A 14,549-nucleotide genomic window follows, 5' to 3' on the forward strand; every position below is an offset into this window, starting at 1 on the left:
ACTTCGAATGTTGAATCAGGGTGAAATTAATTGTTAACTTTAAGCAAACAACAAACGCAATCAAACGTGGGACGAACATAGCGAATGATTGTGGTGGGGTGGAGGGTAGGGGTTGGGGTTGGGGAAAATAAAATTAAATGTTTCCCAAGAAACGACACAAAAGGCAAACAGTTAGTGCGCAAAAATCGCTGTGTTACCTTTATATTTCTCCTTGAATGGGTCTCCGCTCTGTGGGTCTCCCCCCTTTTTGACGTACTTGGGCTCCCGTCTTTGCTGCTGATTTTGGCATCGCTTCACTGGAGTCGCAGATTGAAACATAAAGCGGAAACCCAACCCTACAAAGGGAACCACAATGGACGAATACTCTTGCAGAAGGTAGTTGAGAGTATTAGAAGAGAGAGTGAGACAGAGAGTGCCCTTGCTGAGTGTTTTATTGGGAAGAGAGGAGAGTGCGGCGAATACTTCCATTTTACCTTTTCGAAAGAACTTATGACAGATTTTCTTTTATAATATTTCCTAAAGTACTTTCATAATAATTTCCCCTTTATCAGCAAAATATTCCAACTATTCGTTGCCATGTACTTTCTGTTCAACAAAGGATCAAATTATATTCTAATAAACATTTTTCCCTACAATAGGACACCATAAACTATACTTCCAAAGAACTGAATTAGATATTCAATTGCTTTTGGCGGGTGGGCATTATGCCATATACATAAGGCATGATATAATAAACAAGATCACTAGAAATTTGCGTTTACATTTCCCTAGCAATCATTTATTTATTTGTTTTGATTTTAGATTTATTGAATCTAAACACATAAAGAGATTCCGCAATTTGAATGCACGAATAAATTCCTGCACATTGTGAGCTTATGAATCATTCAAAGGAAGAAAATAAAATATATAATATTTTGTACCATAAATCAGTTCTGTGCTTAACCATTTTATGTGCTAAATATTTCAGAAATTTCCTTCCGAAAACTAGTAAGAAAACATGGCTGAAATTATGCACCTGAGAGAACCCTTAAAGTAAGGTAAGTGAAGCATATACTTTATAAACTCATCCATTGCCTAATTCTCATTCATATTCTATGAGAAATGCCATCTTAAAGTTCAAAATATTTTCTTTCACAAGAGAAATTTTAGAAATTTCAATTAAAATAAATAAAAATAAAATAAATAATAAATAAAATAAAATTAAAATAAATAAAATAATAAATAAATAACGCGCTTTAGAAATTTCAATTAAAATTCCAATGCTACATAGATGAATGATATTCCCATCTGAATACTCTCTTCATTGGGTATTTACCCATATGTACTTTATCTACATAAACTAGCCCACATTCCATCTATGCATATGCATCTGCCCAAACTGCATCTCCATTCGTTAATGACCCACAGTCTGCCTCCTTTTAAATTTTAGAGCAAGCAATGCAAACGAATATTTGGACAAACTTACCTTCGAACTTTTCATATGCAGCGAAGCTTAACTTTTCCGGTACATAAGATGAGCCGCGACGCGAACCAGTGCCGCCACCGCCAGCCCCTGTGACGGCGGCACCTGCCAACTCTGGCAGGGTTGCCAACAGCGACGATGTCGGCGTGGCCAGGAGCGTTGTCTCCTCCATCAATGGCAGCGTATTGGCGGAGCTATTGCCCGCCGCGGACTTCTCGACCGTAAAGCTGGCGACCTTCTTAAGCACATTGCTCGTGAGCATCGGCGTTGTGGGCGTACCAAAACCAGGGGGCGGCGGTAGCGGTGGCAATGCCAGCTCTGCCATCTCATCCTCCACATTGTCAGACGGTATTGAAGTAGCAGTCGTCGTTGTTGTTGGTGTTGGAGTTGGGGTCTGAATCGTAGACGTCGTCGTCGTTTGAGACTGCACAGGTGTTTGAGATGATTTAAACGAAATTATAACAGTTGATTGCGTTTCCAGTGAGGATAACGACAACGACGATGGTGTTGCTGCTGCTGCTGCTGGTGTAACGCAGGAGGAGCCAGAGCCAGTGCCAGAGCCGGAGCCTGCTGTTTGAGCTGCTGATGCCACTGCTGATGCTCCTGTGAATGAATGAATGACGAGGCAAATGGCATTAGCTGGATAAATTTGTATAGAAATTCACGCACACACCCCCCCCCCATCATTCCCCCATACTCGCTTGGAAAATGCTCTCAAAGCTTGTGTAGAGTCCTGTTTAAATGGGTGAAAAATTGAAGATAAATGTTACACGTAGTGCCGCAGTGCGTTTAGAAGTCACTTCACATAATTACTGGTTAAATTGTTGTTTGAAATTCTCTTTTGGTGTAGCAACATTTTCCATTTATTTATCATTTTTGCACTTAAATTTGTTTTTTGGGTTTTGGGTTTTAAATGGAGTTTTGCACAGCTTTATATCGAGCTCTAACGGGTACTTAAATATTACATGAATTCGTAGAAAAATGTTGCTGATTGGTTGGGAAAATGAATGCTTATCAAATATAAAAGAAAATATAAATATTTTCTTGGAAAAATGTTCTGTGCGCCCCTGGAAAATTCTGAAATATTTCAACAATTCAATGAATAAATCAAACACTTTTCTGTATCTAAATTTTAATTATGATAAGTATCGCTTAACTAATCTGTTAACAGATTTAATGGGACGTCATCTCAATATCTATCTATCTATCTATCTATCCATCAATCTTTCTATTTGTCTGTATATAAATTCATCTACATATTTATGTATCCATCTACATATCTTTTTATTTGTCTATTTGTTTATTTATCTATTTATCTACACATACATATATCTATCTATCTACCTGTCTAATAATAATACTTTCCGTAATCTTTAATGAAAGCCTTTTAAAGCCAAGAACTTCTTTAAGCAACTGTTTTCTCACTCTATCTCTCTGTCTCATGTTTTATCCATTTTTTATAGTCTCATCCGCCCCGCACAATCTGTTTTGTATGCCTTCAGTCAATATTTAAATGATTTATACATTCATTAAATCGAAATTCATGTTAAAAAAAAAACAGAACAGAACAGAAGCCATAAAAAATTGCCTCGCGCAAACATATAATTTTTCTAGTGCATTAAATCTTCCATTATCCAACACCTAGCCCCCTACCACCCTACCACCCACCCACCAGCAATCAGATTGTGTATTTTAAGGCAGACTCCTGATTTTAGGAAGCAAATTTTTATGGCCCTCCTGTCGCCTGCCTCCAATCCAATCCCCCGGTTTCTGATGCTCCGATTGAGTAGACCCCGCGGAGCGCTTATCGTGCGGCCCTCATCATCATTGACTGTGTACCCAAGTGGTTATGCCTCCTCCTACCTCCTGCCCCCCTACTTCCACCCTTCGATTTGCGCGGAATACTCCCGCGTGTATCATTCTATATAACATGATTTAATTAAAATTTAAACTTTACTTTTCTGTTTTCTGTTTTTTTTTGTTTTTTGCTCGCGTTTTTTTTATTTTTGTTGTTTTGTTCCCCCGTCGAGGAACAATGGGGAATACGGACACAGGAACAACAGGAAAAACGGGGAAAAAACGATGGAAGTCCGAAGCCTGAAGCGCCTGTTTACCCCCTACCTCCCTCCCGCCCAACCATGCCAGCGTTTTCCTGCCTTTCCGGCCAACATTTTGTAAACAATGAAGACGTGTTTGCAATTTTTAAGTTTTCACAAATGTTTTGTTTATTTTTTGGGAAAGTATTTTGATACCGCGCTTTTGGGTGGCACGAATAAAAGTATCCTGTGGCGATGCATGTAACAGGAAGGATGTTAACAAGGGGATTAAAAAAGCATTTGCTGAAGCATTTCAAGGCAGTAAAACATGAGAGGAAAATCCTAAACACATGGGTGCCAGAAAATGCCGAAGAACTAGGCTAGGAAAGCAGAAAGGAAACTTCCAATAAATCGACATACCAAGTAACACTTAGTCGTCGCAATATCTGCTTAAAATATCCCACCTAACTTGTATATTTTTTTTTTTGCTAAGGATCATTTTATTTTACTCCTTAGGGTATAGCCCAAGCCAAAGGCAAAGTTAAAGCGCGGGTCCTGGCGGACGGACCCAAGGCCCGAAAAAAGCAGCGAACCGTGTTCGCATTTCGCTTTTGTTTATCGAGTCGCAAGAGATGGTCCGCCATCAACGCAATTAGGTAACTGTTTGGGGAGTCTGCATGGAGGATGGAGGATGGGGAGCTGTACTGATAGAGCGGGGGGAAGGTATTGGATGATGGCGAGATTGGGGGCCAATTATATATTTAAAATATCATGTGAAAGGAGACCCTGGGAACGAGTCCTTGCATAAATGTGCCAATAATTACTTTCGGGTTCGTCCTGCTCTTGTTTTCCTTCTACTTTTTTTTTTTTGCCATCATTCAACATATTTCAGCATCCGCTGTTGATCGGATCAGTTCGGGAAAACAAAGAAAAGAGTTCGATGGTTGGGGTTTCTTTTTTGGGGTGGCTGGGCTTTAAGGTGTAAGCGGAGGCGACTGTTGCTGCATAAGTTAATTAAAAAACTTTGCATTAAGGGTTCGCTGCCATGCCCCTTTTTCCTGTCTTTTGTGTGTGTGTGTGTTGGTTAAGGTTTTTTTTCAGAGTTTGTACAGAAATTTCTCAAGTTCATAAAGTTTTTATGGCACAGAAAGAATGCGAATCATTAGAGAAGTGCAAATATTTATGGATATATTTTAGCTGCCTTTGAAAAAAAAAAGGTTTCAAGAAGTCAAAAAAAGAACACAAGAAATCTTCGATTTTTTGCCAGAAATAATTAGCTCTTAAATCAGAATAAGGGAATGGAAAGTATGTATGGGAAGTAGTATGTGAATTTCCCTTTTTTAAATTATTTTCAAGTGTAATCTTAGCACTTCTGTCTTGCTTGAACAAATAAACTCTATTTAAATCTAGCAAACAGTCAAGAGGCAATGAAAAATCAATAATCATTGATGACACTTGGCACTGTCAAATAATAAATATTATCATTAATAGCAGAACTAATTTCTATAATTTTAATGGTTTTATGTTCTGCGAAATTAGCATAATAGATTCTTGAATATTTTTTATTTATTTATATTTCTCTATTGACATTATTTATACTGCAAATATGCTAATAAATAAATAAAAACATCTGACAATCAATCGATATTTATGCTTTCATTCCAATTCCCATTACTTTATTTCTATTTTCAAATCATAAATGTCTAAAGCCTCAGCTTTTCTTTAAAGTTTTTTTGCCCTCTTGCAACTTGTTGGTGTGTTTTCCCAGGCACTTCAATTATGTGCCAACAGAAAAGAGGGACAGCAGACAGACAGACAGACAGATAGTAGAGCAATAGCTAGAGGGAGAGGGAGAGGGAGAGAGGGTGGCCCCACTCCAAACAACAGTTTGACAAGCACTCCAGGCCCAAGCCGTATTTACCTTTGAAATTGGCGCAGAGAGCAACAAGCGGCACGACAGCAACAACAACAACAATAAAAAAAGGGACAGGACAAGCTTTTAGGACACGGTTATTTTTTTTCGGACTGAAGGACCACTCAGTAGAGCACACACAGAGGCACACAGACAGAGACATATGGCATATGGCTGCAAGTGGGGGGCACAACAAACAAGCAGCGTCGTGGGGCCACAAAATTGGGAACAAAAAAAAAAGCAAAAATTCTTTCTTTAAAGTTTCGATTCTTACCTGCATCCTGTGTGGCAGGAGGCGGCGGTGTTGGACAAACGGCGGCCGTGAAGCGCGACGATAGATTCTGTAGTTCCACCTTCTTCGACTTGGACACATTGAAGAGCTCTCCGTTGCCCAGTGGGGAATCCACTCTGGTGATGCCTGGCGTGCCGCTCTCCACAGTGCTGCCACCTGTCGTTGTCGGCGGCGTCGGTGAGGCGGTGCTGCCCAGCACCTGGGCCAGCTTCTTGCCCAGCTGCAGGGCCATCAGCTCGTCTGGGGAACCCTCTGACGCTACCAGCTGTTCGGATCCCGACGGATGCCGCTCCTCCGCGTCGTCCGACACTCGCCGATCATTGGCTATATGCAGGTACGATATGGGCGTAAGGCTCAGGCAGGCCAATTTGTCCGCGCGACACCGTCGCTGCAGCTCAAGCACAGCCTTGGCGGTGCTCGGCGAGAGGGTGTCCACCGAGGTAACGCTGATCTCGCTCAACGGACGATCCCGTTTCGGTGGTGCTGCTGCCTCCGCTCGATTCGCCTGCAGATAGTCCTTGGGTGCCAGCAGGGCATCGACTGGATCTGTGAATAGGGAATCATTGCTTGAGCATGAGGTGCACAACGATCTCTGATCATGGTCAAAGCTATGGCTATGATGATTCTGATATTGGTAGTAGCGATGCTGATGCAGGTAGCATCGTGGATGATGACGCTGCTGCTGTTGTTGCTGTTGTTGCTCTTGATGCGTCAGAGTGTCGCTCGAGGCATAGCAGCAGGAATTGTCGCTCACACAATTGTAGTACTCTAGCGAATCGGTATAGTCCAAACTGACCACGTCGTCTACACACATACATATGTAAATGTTGGTGTTGTCCGTCGGTAGAGTATAGAGATAGACATACAAGATGGAGAGAGATGCAGTTGAATAGACAGAGAAAGTTATAGGGCAAAAAGTATATGTCAGAATTCTGGCCAACAGGTTGGAAAATATGAGAAGGGAAATAAGGAAAATATTTGGAAAGTTGGATGAAACAAAAGAAGCAACTTTAAGAAAAGATAAGTTAAAACAAAAAGAGTAATCAAAAGTCTTACATGATGTGTACATATTAATTGCAATAAGAATTACACTCAAGCTTAAAAGTCTACCAAATTATAGTTAACGATAGCTGTACGATTTTAGAGGTTTGTATACAAAATTTATGTTTTTACTACTAAAGAATCCTGAATTGAATGGATATAGAACTTTTTAGAAGAGAATTACAGAGGCTTCTACTCGAAAAATCATAAATTTTATCAAGGCTCAATCCTCAAATATCTAACAAAAACAAAATTTCAAGGAAATGAATGGCTAATTTTTTTATATTCAGTCTTATTTAAAGGTAAATATTAATTCAATATATATCTTAAGTTCACTTAAAGCCATCAAAAAGCTAACGAAATATCCCTGATAGTTCGGATGATCTAACTGCCCAAATATTTTAAAATTAATAAAAATAAAGTCTGCCAACTGCTCCTCCTTCCTCGCTTGATTTATGTTTATGTCCCATTGGAGGAGGATTGATGGCTCATTCACAAAAAAATAAAACAAAATAAAGCGACATGTGTGGAAAATAATAATTAAAAAAAAGTAAATACTCGTAAAAGAAGGCGCCACTGGAACACCAAAAGAGAGTGAAGTGAGCGTGAGAGAGTAGCTGAGCGTAACAGAGAGCAACAGCGCTCTCAGAGAGAGAGAGACTGGACTGGAAATCAGAAACCGAAACCGAAACAGTGGCAAAATTATGAAAATCCATATGGAAAATGGTCAATAAAAGAAAAACCGCAAGCAAAGCACACAAAATAAACAACAACAACACAAAAAAGAGGTGTGCAAGGCAAAGAAAAATGAAAAGTTAGGGTTCGAATGAGGGGCGATAGCGAGGTGAGGTCAAAGAAAATCCGCCCCAACACACAAAAAAAATAAACAAAGAAAATAGAACTGAAAACTGGTTTCGGTTATGGGTCTGTCCCTCCCTACAAGAAAGGTTCGTCGGGGGAAGAGAGGGGTGACACCAAAGCGTTGGCGTCAGTTTATACTCCCTCTCTTTCTGTCGCTCTCCCTATATCTCCTCTCGTTCCACACGCACACCATTTGTAATACACTTTAAAGAGGGGTTTTCGGTTTTATGAAGGTTATGAAGCAATTGCGATCAAAGAAGGTTTATATACTCTTCATCAGCTTCCAGAATATGAGTCTAATAATTATTGGGTCATTACAGATCCTTAATATACATATATTGTATAGCCCACACAGTACCGATCGGTAAAGAAACTACTTTAAAAATCGTTATTGCTAATGAAAATAATTTCACTTAATGTTCAAATTTCTCTTAACACATCACTCACGAAAAATCGTTCAAAATCGTTTCGCACTCAAGGGTATTACACCCTTCGGTCTGCCAACTTTCAGCCTTCGCTCTCGTGTTTCATGTTTAATTTGTTGTCCATGAGCAATTAAAGCAAATTGAGAGCAAAACAAAAGGCCAAAAAGAAAAGAAAAAAAACCGAAAAGATGGACACAGAGATAACAAAGGAAAAGGCTCTGCCTCAAAGAAGAAGCAGAACAAAGTTCAGTCCGAAAAGAGGAGGAAAGGGAGAAAGAAATAAAAATTCGTATAACCCTGCTTGGACACCTGTAGATGTGGTTGTTGTTTGTGTTATGTAGTTGTTGGCAGCAAATTAGCTAATGGCATTTGTCAAGCACACAGCGCACTCTTCCCGGCGAACACAATTTGTCACTTTTCACAGATTTTTCCACCGTATTTGTGTTTTAATATTTTTCACTCCGTTTCGTTGGCCCGTCGCTGTCGTTGGGCTCGAACCGATCTGCGCGGAAGCGGGCTCAAAAAGTTAATAACAACCAACTGGTTTCCAGAATGGAGGGCTCGCTCGCTCACCAGACTGGAAAGAGGCACAAAAACAACGCTGGAAAGTCGAAAAGCCGCACACAGCAGACAAGACAGACACAGAGAGAGAGAGAGCAAATAAAAGAGCGTGTCGGCAAGAGAGAGAGCAAGTGAACAGCGAGAGAGCGAGAGCGCGTTGGCGGTCTTAAGCTCGAATTACATGAAACGAAAGCAGAGCAGAGCAGAAAGGCAGACAAAAAAAAAGTGGAACGCTGATCGACTAGCGAATGTTCTATAAGCGGAAGAGTTGGAGGGTACTCGAATATGAGTGAGGGTAATGTGGAATATATTTCAACTTTAGACTTTCTTCAGACTTTCTTCAATCAATGATCAATATAAGAAGTATTTTATATATAGAAATTGGATTAATAAAACTATAAAAAACAAAACTCCCAAGCACAGTTTCACTCCCAAACACTTTTCCACAAACCACATATACCCTTCTTTGTGCCGCATACCCAGCATAGAGGCAGAGCAACAGCGCACTATGGTCCCAATGACCACTTTTGTTGGCCAAAACCCATTTTTCAAAAGTTAAAAAATAACCCTGGTTTTGATCACTCTGTATTAGAAAAAGAGTGAGCTCATAAGTTGCGTACCAGAAATTTCCATAGATGACGGCACATTCGCAAAATCAGCTGTGCAGTGAAAAAGTGGCAATTTAATTACAGTTTTAAATCTCTCATAAATTGAAAAATACGATTAACCGATCAAATTTTTTGATTGAATCTTAATTTGTTGGGTTTTTACTACGTGTTTTGTATTGTTAACTGTATCTCGTAGTTGTGATGTCTTAGTACTTTTAGGTTAAAATGAGTCCTTTTTTTTAGCCAATTTTGATTGAAAACTGATGTTTGAAAACGTATATTTAGTGAGTCCCACCTAGTCCCACCTTGAAATCTATTGTGTGATGTAGATTAATAAATTCTTGTTGAAATGTATATAGTAAGAAATACCATATTTGACCACAAATCTTAAAATTTTCATTAGTAGAATATAACCTCAAAATCAACAATACAGAGTTGTTTGGCGTTCTTTTTTGTGCTAAAACAATAAGTTGAATGCCCAGAGAAGGCTTAATTGATTCGCAAGACTGTACAGAACCCAGTAAGAAAACCGCAAACTTTCTGACCCAACGAGCACCCTGGAAAACGCGTTTTCCACCCTACACAAGGGTTTTTCTCTAGGTGGCAACAATTACAACAATTTTTTTGTTTTCAAATCAAAATTTGTGTTGTTTTTATGCGTGCCACGCCTTTATAATTCTAATAAAAATTATTTAAACTAATTTCTTAATAAAACTGTTATAATTACTTCCTATTCCCTATCATTAACTATTTTTTAATATGCATTATCAAAAAAAAGGCGGTGCCACACCAATTTTTTTTTTAAATCTTCTTCTATTGATTATATATATACGATACAAGAAACTAATTTGAAAAATCTTGTTTCGTTTTCGAGTTATTAATTTTGGCCAACAAAAGTGGTTGTTGGGACCATAGTGCAGCGTCTGAGTGTGCATGTGTGTGTGTGTGTGTGCTTACCTACAACTGCAGCTTCGCTAGCTTCGTTTGTTGTTGTTTTCGTCGATTCTAGTGCTACCTCTATAGCTGTTTCTATGGCTCCCGTTGCTTCTAGTGCTGCTGCCGTAGTTTTTGTTGCCATTGCTGTCTCAATTGTGTCGACCAAAAGATCTTCAATGAAAGCATCATCGGACTGATCATCCATATCGTATGTTTGCCTTCTCTTCGGTTTGGTCGGTGGCTGTGGAGCCGTGCGACGCTTGCGCGGCTGTTGGGTGGTGGGCAGCAGCCGCTGTTTGGGCAGAATCGCTTCGACGCCTTCTCCCGCTGCTTGATCATTCCCCGCATCTTCCACAACTGTATTTTTGCCCAGCTTTGTGGACAGCTGGCAGAGCTGTGCCAGGCTGCAGAGTTGTTGATGCTCCTGCTCCTGATGTTGTCCTCTTTGTTGTCTTTTGAGACGCGGCGGCTTGACGGGAACTTTATGGGGAACAAGATGCATACTTTTGGGCTTACGCATTTTAAAAAAAATTTTCCACACCACCACGGCAGTGGCCACCGCAGTGGATACGTTGCAAAGGCACCGAATTTTCATTACATATTTTTGGGAATTTACTTTTGCAATGGATTTTTACTAGGCTTACGGGCACTTGTTAACACAAAAGCTATATATTTTAATTGCAAAATATTGCCATCTGATCCGGGGATTATAGCTACTGATAGATGGAATAATTTTTGGACCCCAGGCACAGTCCAAACTCCATAAGGAGCTGCTTTAATTTTGAATTTTTGTAGCCAAAAAAAAAAAATATGCGTCAAAAACTGAACATGACAATTCGACTACATGTTGCTGGGGTTAGATCCAGCGATCCAAAGAATATATATTCTTTGCTGGCAAGCCAGCCAGGATTGGGACAAAATTTCTGCAAAGTTTCACGGATTTTTCCAGAGTTTAAAATTAAAACCGGCAGCCAGGCCAGCGGTCCTGCAATGCTGAATATCAGCCACTAAAAACCGAATGTCTGTGTGTAATCCTCTTAAACGGATTACAATCGCCCACAGATACGATACCGTCCATTAAAATTCATTCAAAAATGCTCCCAAAAGTATGCGAAACGAATTTTTGGGTTGAATATCATTTGCCGCTCAATTATTGCATTATAATAACAAATTGTAAACAGCATTAAACAGTTGTTAAAACTAGACACACAAACAACAGACAGAGGCGCAGGCAACAAGGGGTTAAAGTGAGCGAGAGGGTTATGCATAGAGTGAGAGAGAGAGAGAGAGAGAGGGAAATAGAGTTGCAGATGAGTGAGATGGCGATAAAAGTTTACAACTTTTACATGGAAATTGTACAAGCAAAACTATTAAAACTAATTGCCATAAATATTAGCGGCCAGCCACGTGCCATGCCCCCCAAAAACTTTTCCACTGTAATGTGTTCCCACTGTACGGGTGTGGGAGTTTAATTGTGTGTGTCTGTGTGTGTCTGTGTGTGTGTGTGGAGAGAGCGAGAAAGGCAGCTTAATTGAGCACGTGTTGCCGTTGCCTCTCACTACCGCAGGCGCTGCAATTGTCGAAAAAAAAAAAAAACAACAAAAACGAGGAACCAAAAACTAAGCCAAAACTCAACCAGCAGCGACCCTCCAGCCCCGTGCACCTCACACGCTGTTCCAACATCTACCCCCCACACATGCTTCTCCACCATCTCCACCACACATGTTGCCCCATGCCCCACCACCGCTCATACACTGCCCCACCATCTTCCACAAAAAGCCTTTCATTTGGGGGGCGTTCCATTGGTTGGTAGTGTTTCGGGATATGTGGCTTTCGCGTAGAAGTGTTTCGGTAATGGGATAAGGAGAGGAAACAGGGGAAGCAGGGCAATGATTGCGCGTAGCTGTGGATCAACGAGTTTATATGGTAAATAATAATTGGCTGTAAAAAGATCTGGCTGCTAATCAGGAAAACATTTGGAAACTTATGCACAACATTTCATAGAGCAATTTCATACTAGCTTCAAAATACTCAATAAAATAGCCATGAAAGCACTCAGCACTGAATCGTATAAAATTATGTAGATTATGTCATGTAAGACAGCTACAGCAGCTCTATAAAAGTGACAGTAACCAATGAAATTTCTATGAAGGTTTCCTTCATCTGCAGCTTTAAAGCAGAAGAACTCAACACCGATAGAGCGCTACCCGCTAAAGATTGTTATAAGCGATACATGTATATAGTTATAGTAATAATTATATAGTTATATAATTATTTAGTTATATAATTATTTAGTTATATAATTAAACAGTTACAGTTATAGTAGGTACATTAGTCTGTTGTATTAATTAGCAGAATTAATTCTATCCCCAACCATAAGGGTTCTATAGCTATACATATGCGCGTCTTTTTTGCCACTGTTAAATGCCAGCAATTGCCTTCATTATTCTCTTTCCTAAGATTTTTATCAAATTCTGCCCAAGGATCGTGGGTTTTCCTGCCTTCCTACCCCTCTAACCCATATATGCCACGTCTTTAACCGAATCCCCACGAATCTTGGCCCACATGAATTATGAATTTATGCATTGAAAGAGGCCCGAAAACAGCTGTGTGTGTGTGTGGGTGGGTGGGTGTTTGTGTGTGAGTGAATGAATGAATTGAGTGGTGGGAGTGTGGGATTGGCAGGTCCAAGCAGCAGTCGGCAGGAGGTCGGGGAGGTATCATCTCTCATCGCCTAAAAGGGAATTTTTGATAGGGAGCTCGAGCCCGAGCCCACTCGCCCACATGCCCCCCCTTCCCTTCTCCTTTGCAGCAGGTCCTGGGCACGTTTAGGATTTTTCGTTGATTTGATTTTAGACTTTGGCCCCGCACGCTGCAATGGCAAAAGCTCCATGCAGTCGGGGGCGGCGCGGGAGGCATGATGGAGCATCTCTTTTTCGGCTCTGAATTGCTTTTTGATATCACTCAGCCTTGAACGCGTTTTTCGCGTCTTTGTAAAGCGCGCAAAATACCGAGGCACAATACAGGAAAAAAAAACCCCAGCTACGAAACAAAAACAAACCCGGGGAAAAACGTTTGCCAGAGTTCCGTTCTTTTGGTTGCAAATTTGAATGTATTTGATGCACTCTCAGGGGTACAAAGGGTATAACGGCTATGCGGGAAGGTTTGCCAGTGGGAATGGAAATTTTCTGCATGTTTTTCTATTTTGAATTTGTTTGCAAAATAATGTTAAGCATCTCAGGAAACATCGTTGCCAAATTCATATTCATATTCATATTCCCATTTTTACTACTCAAAATCCCAGGCATAAACGGCTGGCCAGCCAACCGAGGGGCACTGCTGTATAACCCAACCGGGGGCTGGGGCGTACTTGTGTGTTCCTTAAAACTATTTTCCCCAACTAATAAGAGCATTTCATCGTTCACTTTCGGCAAGGGCCAACCCAACCCTTGCCTTTCTTGTTGCTCACGAATTTTCCAGCTTTGAGTGATTTTCTGTTCTTTTTTTTTTTTGGCGTAAATATGTGTCTGTGTTGTTTTTTTTTAAGTATTGAGGAAAAGTCAGTCGCCTGCAGCTTTTTGAACTCGACGCGTTTTTCTTATGGCTGTTAATAGACAGTCGTGAGTTTTTGAAGTGGGTCGCTGCCTCGGCCACGTTATGCTTCTGTTCATGCTCCTCCGCCCAGCAAGCAGGCTACTCCTCGCTCCTACCAGCTCCACATCTCTGCCAGTTCTGGCCTTCAGTTTTGGGTTCTGTTTTGTGTGTGTTTCGGTTCCTAAGTTTCTGTCTTGTGTTGAGTTATGACTGGGTACGTGCTCGCTTTGAGTGTTGCTTCCAGGCTTCAGGATGCTGTGGGGGGTTCTGTTCTGTTTGTGCTGTTTGTGCTCTTCTTTTAATATTTTTAAAGGAAACATCTTAAAGATTTCACATGAATAACTAAAATCTATAAATTTTTGATTCGTATACGAAACAACCGAAAGGAAACTTTCGAGTTAAAAAATATTATACATATATATTTTTGCCCAGGCCAAAATGCCAATAAGTTACAAGCAGCCTCGCAAAACTCTCACAAGTTTTTTTTTTTTTTTTTGTCGAGGCTTCGATGAGGGATGGTTGCACGGCTACGGAACCGAATGAAGGTGCCACAAAAACAACAACCAGTGTGGCAGGGGGCATGGCACACAAAAACTGAAGCTCTAAAATTCAGAAAGTCAAGCGGTAGGTCTGGCCGTAAGGTTAGAGCTAGGGTTGAGGTGGGCAGCGTGGGTGGGTTCGGGGTCGGGTTGGTGGTGGGGGTGCTGTATGTGGAGTGTAGAAAATTTCATAAAAAACTTCAATGAAAAGTTTATATTTTTCTCGTATCGTATCGTTCTGGTTCATTTTTGTTGTGTTACGGGGGAACTTGCCAGAAAAAA

At 40.6% G+C, this 14,549-nt stretch overlaps 1 protein-coding gene across 3 annotated transcripts in view; it reads right to left on the bottom strand.

Annotated features, from left to right (window-relative positions):
- The window catches only part of LOC111079814 (protein cappuccino), a 45,783-nt gene that overhangs the window by 13,476 nt on the left and 17,758 nt on the right, over window positions 1-14,549 (bottom strand). For all 3 annotated transcript variants that reach the window (XM_041594848.1, XM_041594847.1, XM_041594849.1), the window contains exons 3-4: window positions 10,552-10,558; window positions 1,466-2,064 (exon numbers count right to left, since the gene is read on the bottom strand). In XM_041594848.1, coding sequence (XP_041450782.1) covers window positions 1,466-2,064; window positions 10,552-10,558 — 606 coding nt within the window. The remainder of the gene's footprint in view (window positions 1-1,465; window positions 2,065-10,551; window positions 10,559-14,549) is intronic.

This window comes from Drosophila obscura, unplaced genomic scaffold (assembly GCF_018151105.1).
Source record: "Drosophila obscura isolate BZ-5 IFL unplaced genomic scaffold, ASM1815110v1 contig_37, whole genome shotgun sequence".
NCBI lineage: Eukaryota > Metazoa > Arthropoda > Insecta > Diptera > Drosophilidae > Drosophila > Drosophila obscura.